A 20,565-nucleotide genomic window follows, 5' to 3' on the forward strand; every position below is an offset into this window, starting at 1 on the left:
TGAGATTTGCATGCAATGAACTTTTCCTTGGGTATTTTGACTAGTGATAGACCAATATTCAAGATTATTGGTATATGCAATATTCAAGTTTTGCTGCCTCCTAAATCTCTTGACAGCCTTGTCAATAAATGAATTTTTTTGTTTTTTTTGTGAATTTTACATAAACATTATGAAAAAATGCATTTAATTTTAAGGAAATTTATGTACACCACTGACATAATATAATTGAATGATATAATTATAACAGAGTCATCAATCAGTATTTTAAACTGCAATCTTATAGCTGTTTTCATAGTAAACACATTGGCACCTTAACATAGTGATACATTTCAAAATGATTTGTCTTTAAAAAAAAAAAAACTTATTTGAAAAAGAAATCTATTTTAACATTATAAATGTCTTTACTGTTACTTTTGAATTAAATGCATTTTTAATTTCTAAAAAAAAAAAAAAAAAAAAAAAAAAAAATTCTGACCCCAAACCTTTGAAAAGTAATGTATATTTATAAAACATAGGCATTAATATATTTATAATATACTAGCATTAAAAGGGTCAGTTCACCCAAAAATAACATTTCTGTCATCAATTACTTACCCTCATGTTGTTCAAAAACCGTAAGACCTTTGTTCATCTTCAGAACAAAAATTAAGATATTTTTGATGAAATCCAAGAGATTTTTTTTTAATTTCTTATAGAAAGCAATGCAATTACCACATTCAAGGTCCTGGGAAGTAGTAAAGACATAGTTAAAATAGTCAACGTGACTACGGTGGTTCAACCTTAATGTTATGAAGTGACAAGAATACTTTCTGTGTGCAAAAACAAAACAAAAAATAGCCACTTTATTTAACAATTTAATCTCTAACCTGTCATTCTTGAACCACTGTAGTCACGTTGACTATTTTAACAAATCTTTACTACTTTTCTGGATCCTGAAAAATCTGGTAACTTTCTATGGGAAATAAAAAAAATCTCATCAAAAATATAATTTGTGTTCCGAAGATAAACGAAGGTCTTGCGGGTTTGGAATGACATGAGGATGAGTAATTAATGACAGAATTTTTTGGGGGGTGAACTAACCCTTTAATATATTTACAATATTACAAATTACCATTATATTGACCAACGGCTACCCTGAACTATTGATATTGGCATCAGCTTTTGAAAAACCCATATTGTTTGGCCAATAGTCTTGATAGATTGACGGCTGACCACTAGCCTCCTGGAAGAGAGACCGCAGAGAAAAACAAAAACTTCAGAGTTTGACCTTGTGGATAAATGAATTTTGCAACTTTCCGACCGGTTTTGTTTGCAATACAAAATTGGCAAGACCCTTTCCCATCATAAACAGTCCTGTGACCATTTTTTCCTGCCGTCACTTTCTCTTCGCCACTAATTAGTCACTATTCCGCCATCACTGCCTTATGAGAAAGGGAGGGAGCAAGAATAACAAAAAGAGGAGAGAGAGAAAGAGAGAGACTGACTCAGCACTTCACCACCCCCTCTTCTCTAAGCTCCCTCTTGTTTATGCTTTACTGATCAAAGGAACTGCCAAAAACTGCCCCTCTCCCACCCACCTACCAGTAAGCCACCCTACCCCCAACCCACACACACACACACTCCGTGAAAACAGCCCAGGCCGCGGCAGACGAGGAACAGGGGCCTCTTCAGGAGGGTCACGGGGGAGGGCCAAATGACCGTCAAACAAAAAGAAAAGGCCACAGAGGAGGAAAAGGAGGAGGAAAAAACGAGCGCGGAAGCAATCCCTCAGAACTCCATTGGCTGTGTGGATTGCTGTGGTCCTGTTACACTTTATGTCACCCCAATCCTCCCCCTCCTATTGCTGCTGGAAACTATGACAGAGACACAGGGGGAGTGAGGGAGGGAGAGGCGGTGAGAGTTAATTTTAATTGGAGCACAGGATGTCGAGTATGAAGATCTCTTGGGTTTCAGCAAGGGCAGACGCAGGCGCACTCACACAGGTGAGCTTTATTAGCCCTGGACGCTCTGCCCACATGGTGCCTTTTCCATGCAAAACACAGACGCTTATGTTTAATTCAGTGGCAAAATAATCCAGACCGAGAACTATCGACTGCAACCAACACAAATGACTAGATGATTAGTTGCAACGACAATGCTTCATATGCAAAAATCTGCAAAAAGTTTAACTTCGTTCTAAAATCTAGCGAGATGACTCGCTGCCTACTTCCTCCTTATGCAACATCCTAACAATCACAGAACCTCATAAGTGACTGATTTGGACCGTTCTACATGGTGAGCAAATCTACAAAACGCAAAAACTGCGCTCTGTATGGGAGACTCACAAATGATGTACTGACCCTACACTTTTGAATAGTAGTGCAATTAAAAATAATAACTATTCATTGCCTTCTTGGTGAAAGGATCTCTTAGAAAGCAGTATAATTAAGTTGCCTACCTTCTGGAACAGACTTCAGGTCTGTGATGCTGCTCTCTGTAGGCAACTAACTAGCTTTTGGAACAGGGCAAATGTGTTTTTGTAGTCAAAAGCACACAATCCAGTCTGGGTCAGAGCCCTAGCATTGCGTCACCCTCGAACGTCTGCTCATGCAATGTTCTCTTTGCACTTTCAGCACACACGAACACAAATGAGGCAGACTGGCTTCCCTTTACTCAGCTGGAAAGTACCGGGAAAATGGGAGGACAGTCAAAAAGCAGCCAAGAGTAACAATAATGGTGAACTATATATGCATATAATACTTCGAGTCATTTATTCGTAATGCCAACATGCATGTATGAATTGAAGCATTAAAGGGGACCTATTATGCCCCTTTTCACAAGATATGAGATTGTCCCCAGAATGTATCTGTGAAGTTTCAGCTCAAAATACCCCACAGATCATTTATTATCTCTTGTCAAATTTGTCCGTTTGTGGGTGTGAGCAAATACACACCGTTTTGTGTGTGTCCCTTTAAATGCAAATGAGCTGCTGCACCCGGCCTGCTTTCCAGAAGAGGGCGGAGCTTTAACAGCTCACGCTTCGGTTGCTCAACAACAACAAAGCTGGAGAATCTCACGCAGGCAAAATGAGGATTGTCAGTAACGGTGTTCAGCCTTACATTGTTCAAACCGGAGTCGACACTGATGGAGAGACTCAGGAAGAAGTTACAACTTTTAGAATGAAACTGGACGTTTCTGAATGGTTAGAGGATAAATTTATGTAGTTGATTCAACTCATCGACTAGCATGTGCCGTCATGTTAATCTTTTGTGCAAATCCAGCGTTGAATTGACCCTCGTTTGTGAAGCAGTCCGACGTAAAATGGCAACAACACCCTACTACAACAACAACTCTTCCTCTTCTCTAAAGCAGCCCAACATGGCCCCACCCCCTTTGTTGCGTGTTCTCAGGGGCGGGGTTTATGTAAATTTGGGGTTTGTGATGTCAACAACCCAGGAAGAATCTTGTTGTAGTCTCTACCAGCTGTTTGTTGATTTCTGTAAAAGAAAATATCTCCCTTTGCATTGAACTTTGAGCGTCGTAACTTTGCAGATGTTGTTTATGCTCAAACAGCAACATTACACACTAACTAAAGTTAAAAAAGTGAAATCATAATCAAGGACCCCATTTATTGTTGCTCCGCGAAATTTCACGAGCCACAGCCATTCCAATAGGAATCCACGCAATTGGGCGAAGAAGTTCACCAATATCAACTTGGTACCAAAGTACCGGTACTTTCGACAACCCTAATCTCTACGATACTGACAATGTGTAATGGATTTTTTTGTTTGACAAAATTTTGGTTCGTTATAATGTAATTATCATGACCTGGGAAAAAAGTCCATTATAATGAAATTATAATGACCTGAATTTTCACAAATTACTCCAATTTCACAAATTATCTGATAATCATAATAAATTGCATCAGTACCTTCAACTTAACTTTACCTAGCTAACAGCAATCAATAAATAACCACTTCAGATAACTCATCAGTGCAGTTTAATGAGGCCGACTGCACATTCACACCAACAAACTAACACCTATGGCAACGGTATCCCACACTCCCACAGGAAAACATCATCGCAGTCACGGCTACTGCTCTAGGCCATTACAGATCGCTGAGGGCCACCAGCTGAGAGGCGTTATTGAGGATTATGGGCCTAGAGATGGAGACAAAAGCATAGACAGGATAGACGTCCGCTCAAGAGACCCCCACAAACACCCTCCAGAGCTTCAAACATCAGCTTCAGCCAGACGACTGCAACCTTCTTTCTGGAGCACTACTTCCATCCCAGACTAAGCACTGAAAAGACAGACTGGGGGAATGACAAACAGACAAAGAAAGGTCTACAATTCTGGGACCAGGCTTTTGCTTTATAGCCAAAAGACAAGGAGAGTGGAGGAGGGATTCTGGCACTCAAATCACATTGAGCCATGACCACACAGGAATCACTCCATGACACTAAAGGAGACAGTGCTCTATAGAAGCTCACTTCCTAATTTCCTCTCCAGCTGTTATCACTGCTCATGAAACCAGAGAGCGCTGGAGGAGGTGGTGGTGGTGGTAGGTGGAGAGGGGAGGTTAGCGAGCTCACGGCACTAGGCCGAGACCCACCCAAGCGCTCAACATGATTGATGGCCCAATTATCAGGGCCCTGTTTATTGTGCTGCAGTTATTTATAACACAGCAGAGCTTGAGGTGCAGCAATGAATGCTTCTCACAGTTGCACTCAACTTTGCCAGCACTGCGTGTTTTCCACTTTGCCTAAGAAATAACAAATATTTGACCTAAAAATATGGGAGCGTATACTGGATGAGCTGTTTTCACAATAGTGAAAAGGGCCAAGACTGCATTCCCTATTCTCTGTCTGCATCCAAAATTTGCATTCTACTTACTTTTCACAGGAGAATTCACTGGTGAAGGCATATATTTTAGATAAAACACAACTTAAGCACTCTAAAAAGTAATTCAGGGTTACCACAACTTAAATAGATGCAAGGTTGCAAGTTAAAAATTCTAATTTATTTTTTTTAAGTGGCAAACGTGAGTTTTTTTGAGTTCTGTTGACATAATAATTACATCAACTTAATATCGTCTGTAATTTAATCTGCATTAGATTTTTTTTTATAAATTAGGTTGTAGTAACTTAATGAAATTGTCTTGATAACTTCGGAAATTAGGCAGTGAATTTCTACTTCCCAGCATGCTTTGCAAAGGACTGGATAAGGAGAATAAATGTTTGAAATTAAGTGTTAATTTATTTGTTTTTAGTGAAGGGAAAGACCTGTTAGTGTTTAATGCTTTTATGTTTGACATTTTAAAGAGTTTCTGTAATGCTGAAGTTTTTGTGGTTACCATTGTGCTGAAGATACATGAAGGTAAACACTATTGACTCTATAAGCAATGACTGCGCTAATGCCAGTCACAAGTAGGACACCTTTTGCCATTGACATAACTTGGAAAAAGTGTCCCAATCAACCTGAATTCATCCTAATATCTTACTTGTTCATTAAATATACATACTAAATAAGTTATGTTAGTGCTGATTTGAACTGAAATAGATAAGATTAATTGGTTCCAGGGCTACAATTCTGGTAGACTCAATTTTTTTTGAGTCATCAACTTAAAAATTTGTGTTTATGCTACAAATTATTAAGTTCCTTTAACTCAAAGCAGCTTGTTGGTTGAACGTAAATAAAAAAGTGCAAACTATTGCGTTAATTTTTTTGTTGTTGAGCCAACACGTAATTTTTAGAGTATATAAACAGCATCTGTTTATGATTTTTGATTTCCTGAGTTCATAAAAATTAATGGAAAAGTGTTTACATTAACTGCAATCTGTTTATCCAATTATCAGTTACACTAGCAACATGTATAATGGTTATATTTTCAAAATGGTGTAATATTTCATGTTTTTAAAATTTTTTACTAATTGTAGATGTTCATAATTTTTGTTCATTTTTCAATTTGATGGACAAATTGAGATTAAAGGGTTAGTTCACCCAAAAATGAAAATTCTATCATTTATTACTTACCCTCATGCCGTTCTACACCCGTAAGACCTTCATTCATTTTCAGAACACAAATTAAGATATTTTAGTTGAAATCCGATAGCTCCGTGAGGCCTCCATAGGGAGCAATGACACTTCCTCTCTCAAGATCCATAAAGGTACTAAAAACATATTTAAATCGGTTCATGTGAGTACAGTGGCTCAATATTAATATTATAAAGTGACGAGAATATTTTTGGAGCGCCAAAAAAAAAACTAAATAACGACTTATTTAGTGATGGACGATTTCAAAACACTGCTTCAGGAAGCTTCAGAGCACAGATGAATCAGTGTATCGAATCCGCTGTTCGGAGCGCCAAAGTCACGTGATTTCAGCCGTTGGCAGTTTGACACGCGATCTGAATCATGATTCAATACGCTGATTCATTTGTGCTCCGATGCTTCCTGAAGCAGTGTTTTGAAATCGGCCATCACTAAATAAGTCGTTATTTAGTTTTTTTTGGCACACCAAAAATATTCTCGTCGCTTTATCATATTAATATTGAAACCACTGTACTCACACATGAACTGATTTAAATATGTTTTTAGTACCTTTATGGATCTTGAGAGAGGAAGTGTCCATTGCTCCCTATGGAGGCCGCACGGAGCTATCGGATTTCAACTAAAATATCTTAATTTGTGTTCTGAAGATGAACGAAGGTCTTACGGGTGTAGAACGACATGAGGGTGAGTAATTAATGACAGAATTTTAATTTTTGGGTGAACTAACCCTTTAACTTCGGTGGTAATCAACAGGTTGCTGTCGATAAAGCTTCCGTTGTATTTTACATGAATATTCTTTAAAACTAGTGGTCAATGATTATTTGTTTTTTTGTGAATAGGGTCGATACATAATTACAAAAGATAATCTATCACTAAAATAATTTAGTACTTCTAAACTACAACAGTGTCAGATCCTCACAAAGACTCTGTACATTAGCTTAGCATAACACACAGTCTCTAATGAGGCCACAGAGAGGCAACCATTATGAATGACTGAATGCTGCTAGTCAGAACAGAAAGAGGACATCAGACCTCAGTCAGCTCTCCGTTTCTCCCTCGCGGCTGAGCGAGCGAGCGTGCATCAGGACGGGTGGATGAGTGACTCGGCTTCCGTCAGCAGGACATCATCAGGAGAGATTATTGAGCGACCTGCTGACCTCTGGCCGGATTTAAGTTCCTCTTTGAAGGAGGGCTCATATCACAGGGGCCAGCGGACAAAGCAGCGAGTTAACAGAGAGAGAGATGCTAGAGCGAAACTTGGGTAAAGGTTAGGAAGTTCTCAAACAATTGTAGGCAAGCTATACTTTTAACATCTAAAGAACTGAATATTCTTTGTCCTTTGTGTGCATTAAAGAAATGATATACCATTAACTTCTAATGAGAAACCAAGAACCAAAACAGTGCAAAACTGAATCGCTGCACTGTTTGGTAAATGTAAAGAGTGTTTTGACCGAGCCGCTGGTCTGAATACATAGGCAGGGGTTCTTCTTGAGGCAGTTTGTTCCGCAGTGACAGTAGGAGCATTGATGTCTGGGGCAAAGGTGTTACATCAGGACTGGGTAAACACTGGTCTGGCTAACTCTGCCTTCTATATGTACACACACACACACACACACACACACACACACACACACACACACACACACACACACACACACACACACACACACACACACACACACACACACACACACACACACACACACACACACACACACACACACACACACACACACACACACACACACACACACACACACACACACACACAGAGATGACACTTCAACAGGAAAGAGGCTTGTTTGTGTGTGGTCAATAAAGACCAAGCTTGACAAACACACATTTGCTCAGAGTAAATGCTTCACACTAGATGAGCTGAGAAATGAGTCCACTCTGACCTGGGAAACTAAACATTATAAAAACGAGGACACTGTAATCTATCAAATGACTTAAAGCAGTATCTAAATGAGTCTGCTGTTCACATGACTTAGAGTACAATGAGTTCAGAAGTCAATTTAGGCTTAAACATGAGAATTTAAAACAAAAATAAGGGATGTATGACCAAAATACTGTATATTACGTATAAGATTATGTTATGTAAGAGTAATCACAATAACAATAAATATTACAGTATGCATTACCATGAGTTTTTTAATAGTAAGTCTCTTCTTTGATCACATATTGTGAAATATTACAGTTTAAAATAACTATTTGCTTTAATATTACAATGTAATGTAGAATAACTAATACATTTTAAAATGTAATTCATTAATGTGATCAAAGCTGAATTTTCAGCATCATTACTCCAGTCCTTCAGTGTCACATGACCTTCAGAAATCATTCTAATATGCCAATTTGTTTCAAGAAACATTTCTTATTATTATAATTATTATCAATGTTGAAAACAGTTGTGCTGCTTGATATTTTTGTGGAAACCGTGATACTTTTTTCATGATTTTTGATGAAAAAAAAAAAAAAAAAAAAAAAAAAAAAAAAATCAGCACTGATTTGAAAAAGAAATCTTTAGTAACGTTATAAATGTTTTTACCATCACTTTTGATCAATTTAATGCATCCTTGCTGAATAAAAAAGTTTTTTTTTTTTTTTTTTTCCCCAAACAAAAACTTACTGACTTCAATCCTTTGAATGGTAGTGTAGATATTTTAATAAACATAAAATGTGTTAATCATATTTCAAAGTGTTAACAAAAATGTTTTACACATTAAAAACCATGTGGCAATGACTATTTCTGGAGAATCTAATTAATTATGTGTAATACTGTGATTTTAATATCTAAAATTAGGGAGCATACTTCATCTCATTTATTTATAAACCAAAATGATTCAATTATTACTAAATGTAACAGCTGAATTAAGCACAAAAGGCTCAAAATTGCAAAACTGTCATTTTAAAATGGATTGTTCAGACTCTGAATTCTGAGTCACGTAATAGTTGATAAAAACATGTTGAACAGAATCATTTAAGTTCTATATTAATACACAAGTTGCATCGTTGCTTAGAAACCACCAACCAAACTTCAGCCTTCACATTGTGCCCAACAACCACCTCACAAATTCATCCTCATCATGACTCGTTTGAGGCACTGTATTGTATTTCTTTGTTGCTCTCACATCAAAACAACATTAAGCAGTCTTGTCCACTGATATCTACAGCAGTACTATGTATTAACATTGTAACAAAATCTCACACATTTCTACCACCACACAGCCAATTCTAGGAGATAGGCCTAAAAAAAGGCCTTGATCATGCATGAAACAAAAGTATGATTGTGGTCTGGGTTTGTGGGAAGGACAGCCTCTCCCTGTGATGTTGATCACATTTGCAATCGCAAACTTTCACTCCCTTCACCCGTCCTCCACACAAATGTGCTACAAATGGAGCTAGGAAGAGAGGCCTGTCCCAGATGGCTAAACCGTTAGCCATCAAAGAGACGGCCAAAAGCAGTACACAACATGCCTGCTACAAACTCACACATACGAGGGTGCAATTCAACACGGCGTGATTCACACCGAGCCTCCCGATGAGCGCATTTAAACACAGACAGGAGTGGCGGAAGATAAAGTTAAAAATCACATGAACACAAAACTCCTCACAGTCCTGTCACGTCTATATTTTGCCCGTAACACCCCAGTGAACTGTTTCGAAATTGAGACGGATGTGAATTTAGCCTATACCTCCTTTCAGAGAAAGGGGGGAACAGGCAGAAAAGCAAATATTTTCCCAACTGGCCAGAGAAAATGGAGTTTGAGTGTCTGAGGAAAATCCAAAAGAAAACAGGCCACCCCAGAAGACTGCAGCACTCAATAACAAAGACTGTCTAAGCTAGCAGTGTGTGTCTGGACATGTAACGCTTCCAGAAGCACACATTTTACTACGGTACTGCTAAAGCTAGGACAAAAGCCTGTGTGCCTGTCGCCTGCTCATAATACACAAGCTTTCTTAAAAAAAAAACTTTATGAGAATCACAAGATATAAACTCACAATTGCAAGTTATAAAGTCGGAATTGCGAGATATAAATTCACAATTCTGAGAAAAATGTCATATTGCGAGTTTATATCTCACAATTCTGACTTTATAAGATGCAGTTGCGAGTTTATATCATGCAATTCTGACTTTATAACTCTCAGAATTGAGACATAAACTCACAATTGTGTTATAAAGTCAGAATTGCATGATAAAAAGTCAATATTGCAATATTGTTTAAAGTTTAAATCTTGCAATTGCAGGAAAAATGTCAGAATTGTGAGAGAAAAAGTCACAATTACTTTTTTTATTTTTTTATTTAGTGACAGTTCTGCAGAAAACACTGATGTCGTGTCAGTGCAGTCAATATTATATTAATATTTTAATAATTAATATTTTTGTATACCAATAAGTCGGTAAGGATTTTCGTGTTATGGCCAATATTAAAATTACATACAAATTTGTCAGAATAAACAAAAACTAAAACTTAAATCAATCAAGTGAATTTAGTCATCACAAAACCATAATGTATGAAAATCGATGATAATTCAGAGATTTGCTACATTTTAACAGTGTTTTCATATATAAGTGCTTTTAAAAATTGAGTGTTCGATGACAGCAAAGGTAATCTAAATGTAAAAATAAAGGTACTGAGCATGCACAATGAAATATTCAATAACTACAACCTCTAATATCATCCAGTAACCAAAATGATAATGATATATTGTGCATCTCCAACTGTGTATACATGCGATTTTGCACATTACAGCTACCAACCATGAGTAATAATGATATACATTCAAGGGAAGCCCTGCCATCATGTGTCCTTGTGTTTTTCCAGTTTGTCCAATCATGTTCACCTCCTTCCCAAACAAACAAACAAACACACATGGTGGGAGCAGACAGCAGGAAGGAAACAAGGGGGCCATTTTTTAGTTTACGGACCTTGAGGCCACACCGTGGTAGAGTAAGTTGCAAAAACCAAACAGCGCTCATTAAATCACTTAACACCACACATTTACTATCACCACCAGGTCCCCTCACACTCTAATGATGGGTCACGTCCTTTAACTCCTCACACAAATGGTAAATCTTTTCAAAATTCACCTTATCCGGCATATTCCGCTACATATCTAAACAAGAAAGACGTTTGCAACAATCGCTACAGTCTAAATGCATATATGTACAACATTTGCCCTCAGGAACGACTGAGACACACCTTTGTATAGTAATTGAAAGCAGCATGTTTTAAAGCGGGTGGAGGGGTAACGGTGGTTCCCATCAGAGGGTCTAATCCCCGTGATAGCTGGGGTCCACATCCCTGAGGGCCCTTCTCGGCTAGGGCCGCCCTCCCATGGGCTGAAACCCCCCTCTGATTCCTGGCTTTAATAAGACAACGGAAACACTGATTAGCCTCTCTATTTGACCACATTCTCCAAATTAGAATCCTTCATTAGTTTATGACCCTGGTCTCAGTGTTAGTGCCCTGTGAACTTAGCCCCCCCCTCCTCCTGGGGTCCCAAAAAACAGGCAGGCGAGAACTAAACAAGATGACCCTCAACCGCCCTGAGCCCCCCTTCCCCACGGTCCGAGTCTATTATAAATGAAAGCTCACAGTAAACTGTTGGAGAAAAAGGGAAAGAGAGAAGAGGTCAACACATCATGTTGACCTTTCCCACTTCTGTCTTCCACAGGGTTAATAATGAAAGCAGGAAGACAAGAGGGAAAAACAGGAGATGGAGACCAACCTCAAAGAAAAAAGAAAGACTATGCTACAACTTTTTAACCTCCAGTAATTCTAGATTCAGTCTACACTTTCAATATCCCACGAGAGTTGCAAAGAATCCAAATTATTTAACATATTATGCTGTATTTAGCAGATTCATAAATTGTAAATAATGATCCGTGAATATCTTAATGTTATAATTTGCCAGAAGATTAAAGGGGCTCTATAATGCTCCTTTTACAAGATGTAATATAAGTCTCTGGTGTCCCCAGAATGTGTCTGTGAAGTTTCAGCTCAAAATACCCCACAGATCATTTATTATAGCTTGTCAAATTTCCACCTATTTGGGTGTGAGCAAAAACACGCTGTTTTTGTGTGTGTCCCTTTAAATGCAAATGAGCTGCTGCTTCTCCCGGCCCACTTTCCAGAAGAGGGCGGAGCTTTAACAGCTTGTGCTTTGGTTGCTCAACAACAACAAAGCCGGAGAATCTCACGCAGTCAAAATGAGGATTGTCAGTAACGGTGTTCAGCCTTACATTGTTCAAACCGGAGTCGACACTGATGGAGAGACTTGGGAAGAAGTTACAACTTTGCAACTGGACATTTGTGAATGGTTAATGGATAAATTTATGTTGTTGCTGTGGAGTTGATTCAACTCATCGACTAGCATGTGTCGTCATGTTAATCTTTTGTGCAAATCCAGCATTGAATAGACCCTCGTTTGTGAAGCAGTTCGGCGTAAACATTCTCACAACACTCTACTACAACAACACTTCCTCTTCTCTAAAGCAGCCCAACATGGCCCCACCCCCTTTGTTGCGTGTTCTCGGGGGTGGGGTTTATGTAAATTGTAGGGTTTGTGATGTCACTAACCTGGGAAGAAGCTCGTTGTAGTCTCTACCAGCTATTTGTTGTAAACCTTAAACAGCAAATTCTTTAATAGAAAATATCTCATTTTGCATTGAACTTTGAGCGTCGTAACTTTGCAGATGTTGTTTATGCCCAAACAGCAACATTACACACTAACTACAGTTAAAAAAAAGTTAAAATGAATCAACAACCCCTTTAAACTTTTTTTTTTTTTTCCTGTTCTAAATAGAGTTCAATAAAGGATTTGTTGTGGAGTGAGGGGAACTAAAATACATGTTTATAGATTTTTATGTTTGTAAACATTTAGTTTTAGTTACTGGTCCTTTATATTATAGTGACTTGTTTCCCAGAAAAAAAAACAAAAAAAAAAACAGTACTACTTTTTTGAATTCTCAGGAAGCTCAACAACAAACATCTGGAAGCGCCACAGAACTTGTTCCCTATAATCCTGGGCTTTTGAGGCAGCGGTGAAATGACTGGGTGTTGCAGGTTGATTATGACTTCTGATAGCTTTGTGCTTCCTGTCATTTTCGTCCCGCTATCAAAGTGTCACAGGACACCACTGAGGCCTGAGCAAAGGCTGAACTAAATATAGAAGGACAAAAAGGTTACAGTGTAACCGTTCACAGCTAAAATCTAACTAGCTTTAATGCAATAGATCTTTTACTGTGTGTTCAGAGTCTCTTAGTCTTGTTTGTTTGTCTATATCTGACCGGGTCACATGAGTGTCACTGGATTAATAAAGCAACCCGCTCATGCTCTCTCTCTCTGCTTTATCTCTACTGAGCGGATTCACAAACTGCACTTTCATTCATGCTGAAACGGAAACCAGGCTGCTTGTCAGACTTCCCTTAGATGTGTGACTCACATGTGGCTGAACGAGAGAGTCATCGGGATGCTTCACACACAGCCATCTGCTTATCTGCAAATGAAATGAATGGTAAAATATACGCTCTCTAATGAAATCTCTGGCCTGCGTGAGGGTCGTGTATGTGCAGAACAGTAGTGGTCACCTGAAAGTAATGTGAGCTTGTTATAGATTCAAACAGGTTGGCCCACAGCCCTGTCACCAGCCCTCATCTGAAGAGGTCCTGATTATAAATAGGAGTTTGTTTCTGTTTTCCAGGAAGAGCTTCCTGAAGCCTCCAGTGATTCTACATTCAATCACTTCACGTCAATCAAACACTTAATGTGCAATGAGTCACAAAGAATCAGAATTATTCAACATTTTATGCATTTGCTAAATTAATCTGTATTTTGCAGATACGTAAAATGTATATTATCCATCCGTGTTTCCATCCAAAGTTGCGAATTTAACTTATGGAATTTCGTATAAAGCATTTGCGAATAATGCAGCGTTTCCATCCCGTGTTCAAGAGAACAAAATCGTCACTTCCTGGGAAACTGACACAAAATATCTATAATAAAAATTGAAGTTGCTTCAAGTTTAAGGGAAGCCACTGTGGCTCTTTTTTTCTAATCAGTTACGTACATTAGGGTTTTATGTTACATCTAATGTTGTTAAATTAATGTTTATTGCATTTTTAAAATTTCATGCATGTTACCATGATGTTTAGTGTGTGTGTGAATGACACTGTGTGCACCTTCTATATGTTAGTGTTGTCCTTCTCAGCTTGTGGAAAATCTGCTTGTGATGAACTTTGATTAATCATGTGACTCTTATCACCACTATGTTTGGTGACTGTCAGTGTATTATAAAGGTACAAAACAGATATTAGTACTTCATTAGGTTGGTAAATTAACATTATATCAGTTAATGAAATACGTTATTTTACCGTAAATTTAACAGATTTTTTTTACGTTGCTACTGTATTTTTTACGGTAAAGTTCTGGATTTTTTTTTTACAGTGCAGACTTCGGTTCAGGCATTTCAGAATGATCAAACCAACATTTGAGATGCTGTGATGCGATTGGTCCACAGGTTAGTCCAGTTATCCATTCACATCCACTGTTGGGATCATGGGAGTTTTTTGTTGCGCATAGTAGGAATTATTTGGTAAATGTGTTTCCATCGCATAGTTTAAAAAAAAATCCGCCTAAATTGAGCACATACTGTATGTATGTGCTTTTTGATGTTATGCACATCTAGGCATTTTCATCCAGTGTTTTTTTTATGCAATATCCCAAAATGTGCATATAAATAGGTGGATGGAAATATAGCTAATGTAACAGGGATCCACAAATCTCAGATAGTTGGTTTAAAGGAAGCACTGTATAATTAGGCAGGTTTCAGATTCATCTGACCTTAATCAGACTCGTTCTTAGGAGTTTACATAAGATGTACAAACTAAGCAATGGAACAAAACGCCCCCTGCGAGACATTTTATGTTGGACTATTTTTAACTTGACACACTGTCTTAGAAACAATGCTCATGATACTCAAAAAATAGGTTTCAGATTCACCTGACCTGAATCAGATTTGTTCTTGGACAAACGCCAGGGTCTCGAGACCCATTTTAAGTTGGACTACTTTTAATCTGACACACGGTCTTAGAAACAAAACTCATGACGCTCAAAGACATCTGACTTTTTCTTTTGGCTCCTTGCATTAGGGGTGACACTACAAAAATGAGGAATTGCTGACAAACTTCCTGTGGGAAAGTTATCCACGAACAAAGCTAGAGTCAACAACAATAAAACGGTGAATAAAATGAGCCTGCATTTCTCCAAAACTCCAAACAAAGAGATTTTAAAAAGCAGGGGGTTGTACAGACAAGAAGATGCATCATGTGTGCATTTTAGCAGTGGCAGAGACAGGGTGAAGCTCAAACAGTGCTCGTTCACAGACCACTCAAAAAGGTACCAGTGAGCATGTCTCAATGTTTGCTAAAAACATGCTTTATTTTTCCGTTAAGGAGGAGAGAGAACTACCAGACTAAATTTGGAGCCAAGTCTTATGGATTAGTCGTCCTCATTGTTGGATGCATTAGCAGTTGCGACATTTCCAAAACATAAGCTTTGGTCTTGTGAGCAGTCTACAAAAATGGCGTTTTCCCCTTCCTGTCCCTCAACCCCCTTTTGCACAATTCCTGGAGATCTGGTCCAAATGAAGCAGATGTTCTCCAGATGTTCCTCTTCTAAACATCTGGTTTTAAAAGCTCTCAGTTTTATCATAGTAAATTGGAGACTAATCATGTTTGTCTAGAAGCTATTGGTCAGAGGGTCACAGTTCCAGACATCCCAGAAACTTTGTATTCTAAAATTCGGTCCTAATATAGCAGCTATTAAAAAAAATAACAAGAACTTGAATAGGACATATCAAAAAGACACAATGTACTCCTTAAATCTGTTCTTGTGGACAGGCTTCTGCGGCCAGGCAGATGAGTTTACCAGGCCGGCCCGTCCTCCACTCGTTCTACGCTGCTACACTGGGTCTTTGTTCCCCTCTGAAACCCAATCCGCAAAAGCTCTAAGTACCCACACACACAGAGCAGGAAACCTTGGCATACAGGCTAACACACTGTAGTAAAAACTATAAACCAGCTGGAAAAAAAGATTCCTTATTGGGAGTTTTGATCAAAAATGAGCTTTCATCTGCATATTTACAAAAGGAGACATTTTCTTATTTATCATTTTCTTTTGTTCAAACAACATTGAATAACTTTTTGTCCACTAAGGTTCATGAGAAGCGTTTTGGCCGATGGATCACAAGTGGATGATGCTAAATACAGGTGTAAACAGGGTCTAAAACGTTTTGAGCTTCTCCACTTTCCAGAGGTAGTCGAAAACGCATTCGTCTGGATTGCTTTCATAGTGTAAACACTCATGAGGTCGAATGTGTTTGAACAGCCACAAAAGACCGTCTACTGACTTAATGCGTCAACATTATAGGAAGCGCTCTAGCAAGACAGGATTTAAACGTTGTCGACTGAAGACCCAAGTTTGGTTCGAAGACAAAAAACATACCAAGCACAATGTTCTCTCGCCATTCCTGATTTCTAACAAGTTCGCCGTGGTCTTACGGCTGTCAGAAAGCTGCTGCTCTCCATACGTCTCCAATCTGTGTGAGTTTATTTCATCTATAAGATTGAAAGATGTGAAAAAGCCCATACGTTTACCCACCCATAGACCCTCCCCTCGAAGAAATCAGTGGTTGAAAGTGGACAAAAGATAACAGATTAAAATAACAGGTGTAAACGGGAATGGGTCTCCCTCGTCTACTCGTGATCCGATCGACCAAAACGCATCTTAATACCAGGTGTAAACAGAGCCTTAAATACATGTAGCAAGTGTTCCACTTTTAAAATGACTGGTAGCACGGCAAACCGAAAGGGGAAGTTCACCCAAAAATATAAACATTGATCAGTGAACGTACATTGAACACTCAAATTTGGTAAATGGAAACTCAAGCATGTTTGCATGTTGCACAAGAACCAGTGAGGTTCATTCTCACGTGTCACGCCAGCATGTTTAGGCTTCCGCAAGAACCGCAAGTTTGTTCTCACATGTCAGTCAAGTATGGTTGAGCTTTCATTTACCATATTTAATGTAATCTCTTTCCCCCAATCTAAAGGACAACAATGCCTTACCAATTCAAAAGACATAAAACATATACGCCAAGCATGGCAACTCACTTTAAGAAGTATCTCTGTCCCGAAGGGGTCTTGGCCATCTCCCAACCTGGGGGCAGTGGCACATCATCGGGTATCTCGTACGAGGACTGGCGGAGGTGCTGAGGTGGGGCGTTTGCTGGACCCATGCTGCTCAGATTGCCAGGGGAAACAGCACCCAGCTGCAGGGAGGCAGGTGAGGAGTGTGCCCTGACGTGCTGGGGCGTGAGGGTACCGGCGGTACCTGCATCTGTGCTGGCCTGTAGAGGGATAGAGGATTAGAAGACGTTTAGATTAGGATTAGCTTGAAAGCAAAAAGGCTTACAAGCAATAAGTCTCCTAAAAAGGGAAGAGACTTGGGTCTAAACCTAAATATTCAAAACGCCAATTTTGAAGTCACACATATATATATATATATATACATATATACATATATATATATATATATATATATATATATATATATACATACACACCAAGAGCATGTACACATGTACACCCACACAAATGTACAGCAAAGCCTCTTAACTGATGTAACTCCAATATGCACCGTTCATTGAGAAGGACATTATACTAAAAATATTTTCCTCTTAAGACTTCCGCTGAAATGATAACAGCATGACATTACATAACAAATACATTCATTAATCATGATTAATCTAGGTAATCATTAAAGCATTGTTCCTTATGAATCTTGCTTCCTTTACTTTTGAACAAAAAGTCCTCCGTATGTAAATTTGTTACTGTAAACATTCTTTGTAACTTTAACTAATAACTCTGCTCAACTAGCCTATAACTTTTTAAAGAAAACATGAGAAAAATAAAAATCAGTTGTTTGCCAACATTGTTCACTGCAGTGAAATTGTTAATGAGCTCAGTGATGCATGTGGACGTTTTTATCCAGAGTATAAAATATAATGTAAATACATTAATAACACATTTTATTTGCTAAGATGTTTAAATAAATTGATTTAAAATAAACTTTCAAACCATGGGGGGGTTGGAAAAATATGGGAAATAAGTCAGTTCCAGTGAATAAAGAGAAAGTCAAACTATGATAATAACAACAAAACATGTTTCTTTAAAAATACCAAACATGGAAAAAACAACTGATACAGTTTTTGCACAAGGGCACTGCTGTCCTCTTGAATCATAGCTGAGTGTTGCTTTCATTAGTTTTATCAGCTTATTTTACAATAACAAAAGGTTAAGAAACGGATGTGGCCTACACTGCAGACTTTAGGAGGAGCTAACTAGGAAACAGGCTGTCCTGGGGCAACTTTTCAGCACAACTCGACGTGTGCGCATGCGCGAGATGTGATTCCAAGATCGAGAAAACTCGATTACTTTTGTTGTCAACTCGTTTTTGTAAAACCTTTTTTTTTACTAAGCTTCAAACGATAACCGACCGATTTAAGTATCTTTCCTCGTGACACAAGAGCTGGAAACTAAATATCTATAAATCATGGTTTATTAAACTAAACTATGAACTATAAAACCGTTTATATATCGCCATTATTACGTAAAATGCAAAAAGTTCACAAGACAAAATGTTTCATCGAAAGATAAGGCGATTAATGTAAAGCTCAGTGATTTAATTGTAATGAACACTAGTCTCGGCTGTTTAGAATCACAACTAGCGATGGATGAATCGCAAATGAATCACTCTTTTGAGTCGGTTCTTTTCAATGAACAGGTCAAATCTATTTTTTAAGGTTAGCAAATGGTCTGAATCGTTTTGCGATTCAGTCTGAATCATTCCAACATCTCTGAATCGTTTTAGATACGGAGGTTTCCCTCTGTAAAACAGTAAGGGAATGATTTATATAAAACACAACAAAAATAACCTTGGGTGAATTGTAATATTTACTAAAATGGAGTTACATATTATCGTTTGACAATGACTTTGCACTGTTGGTCAAGACATTTAAGCCTAATACGAACACAATTAATTAATTCACAAAGTAAGATGTTATTACCATGACTGTACAGCCAAAATGGTACCAACTTCAAATAGCCTAGCACTGGGTCTAGCCTAATTTTTTTTTTTTTTTTAATAAACATAGATCAAGCTAACTATGTTTCAGGTTTGTTGTAGTAGCGATAACTTTAAGTTTAGCTATTCTTCCAGTGGATAAGTTTACACTTGACAAGAATAGCTTTTATGTGCTCTGTTGTTTATTTTTATTATAAATAATTGTAATAAATTATGATTGACGTGTCTTTTTTTTTTTTTTTACTTTGACCATAACTGTCATATAGCCTATTATCAGTAGATAAAAAAAAAAAATCTATTCTTCTAGTGTTAATTGCGACAAACTAATAATGAAGCGTCGAACTGAAGTCGCGTGAAACTGCAGGGGCCCCGCGCGCCTGTCAGCCGCAGGAAAAGTTTGTGGAAATAGTTTGTGGTTTCTGTGGGGGTGGTCTTACTTGTCTGGAGTGGGACTTTGGCTCTGGCGGCTTGAAGAATGAGTCTGGCAGCTTTCTCATCCTCATCGGCACGGAAGGGGGGGACGATGGTGTTTTTCGGGTTCATCACAGCGTTAAAAAGAGCCTCCAGATCGGTCTCGGAGTCTCCCCGAACATGGACGATCTGATGGCCGGCAGGAGGGTTGTGCTGGCTCGGATCCATGACTCCAAATAAAATGTAGCTCTTCTTTCTATCCGACTGAAATAGTGTAAACAGACAAGTTGACTGCAACCATAAAATGCCGAAAAAAATAGATCCAAACAGCCCAAAGCCGTTTTCTGTCCGTCCACTTTATTAATTATCCAAGCCTTGCGGAAAAAAGTAGGCAGCGCAGTGTTTTTCTTCTTCCCAGAAACACCCCAATAAATGTGGAAACAAGCATATCTACTGAACTTTATCCTTTAAACTTGTTATAAAGTGTCTGAACTCTTTCAAGGCGCTGTTCGTGTGACTTTCCTAAAGGTTTACGGCTCTTCTAACGCAGACATTGGTAGTGACTGTCCTGCGCATTGAAAATCACAGCCCTCTCACTAACCTAACTAACTTTTTTTCTTCTCTCAACTTCTGAAAGTTTGGGCAGGACATCAAACTTTATGAGTCATGTGACCGCTGACTCAGAGGGGCGGGGCTTAAGCAAGGGCCTTTAAAGCAACACGATTTCTTTCTGTGTGGGGGCCCATGTGTTTAGTCCATATGTCAGTATTTTAAAAATGATTCATAAAGTACTTATATATCTGTTAAAGTTTTATATAACTATATTATCGTTCGTTTCATGCTAATACATTTTTATAAATGTGACACAGTCATAAGGGTCAATTTTTTAAAATTGAGATTTATACATCATCTGAAAGATGAATAAATAAGCTTCCCATTGATGTATGGACAATTTTTGGCCGAGATACAACT

The 20,565-nt window shown here is 38.2% G+C and overlaps 1 protein-coding gene across 1 annotated transcript in view; it reads right to left on the bottom strand.

The window, feature by feature from the left end:
• yap1 (Yes1 associated transcriptional regulator) overlaps positions 1-20,235 on the bottom strand; it is a 41,993-nt gene extending 21,758 nt beyond the window's left edge. The window contains 3 exon segments of the mRNA XM_048169404.1: positions 17,211-17,446; positions 19,620-19,700; positions 19,702-20,235. Of these exon segments, the coding sequence (XP_048025361.1) occupies positions 17,211-17,446; positions 19,620-19,700; positions 19,702-19,821 (437 nt within the window). The 5' untranslated portion in view covers positions 19,822-20,235.
• Positions 20,236-20,565: the final 330 nt, after the last annotated feature.

This window comes from Megalobrama amblycephala, linkage group LG19 (genome assembly GCF_018812025.1).
Source record: "Megalobrama amblycephala isolate DHTTF-2021 linkage group LG19, ASM1881202v1, whole genome shotgun sequence".
NCBI classification, from domain to species: Eukaryota; Metazoa; Chordata; class Actinopteri; order Cypriniformes; family Xenocyprididae; genus Megalobrama; species Megalobrama amblycephala.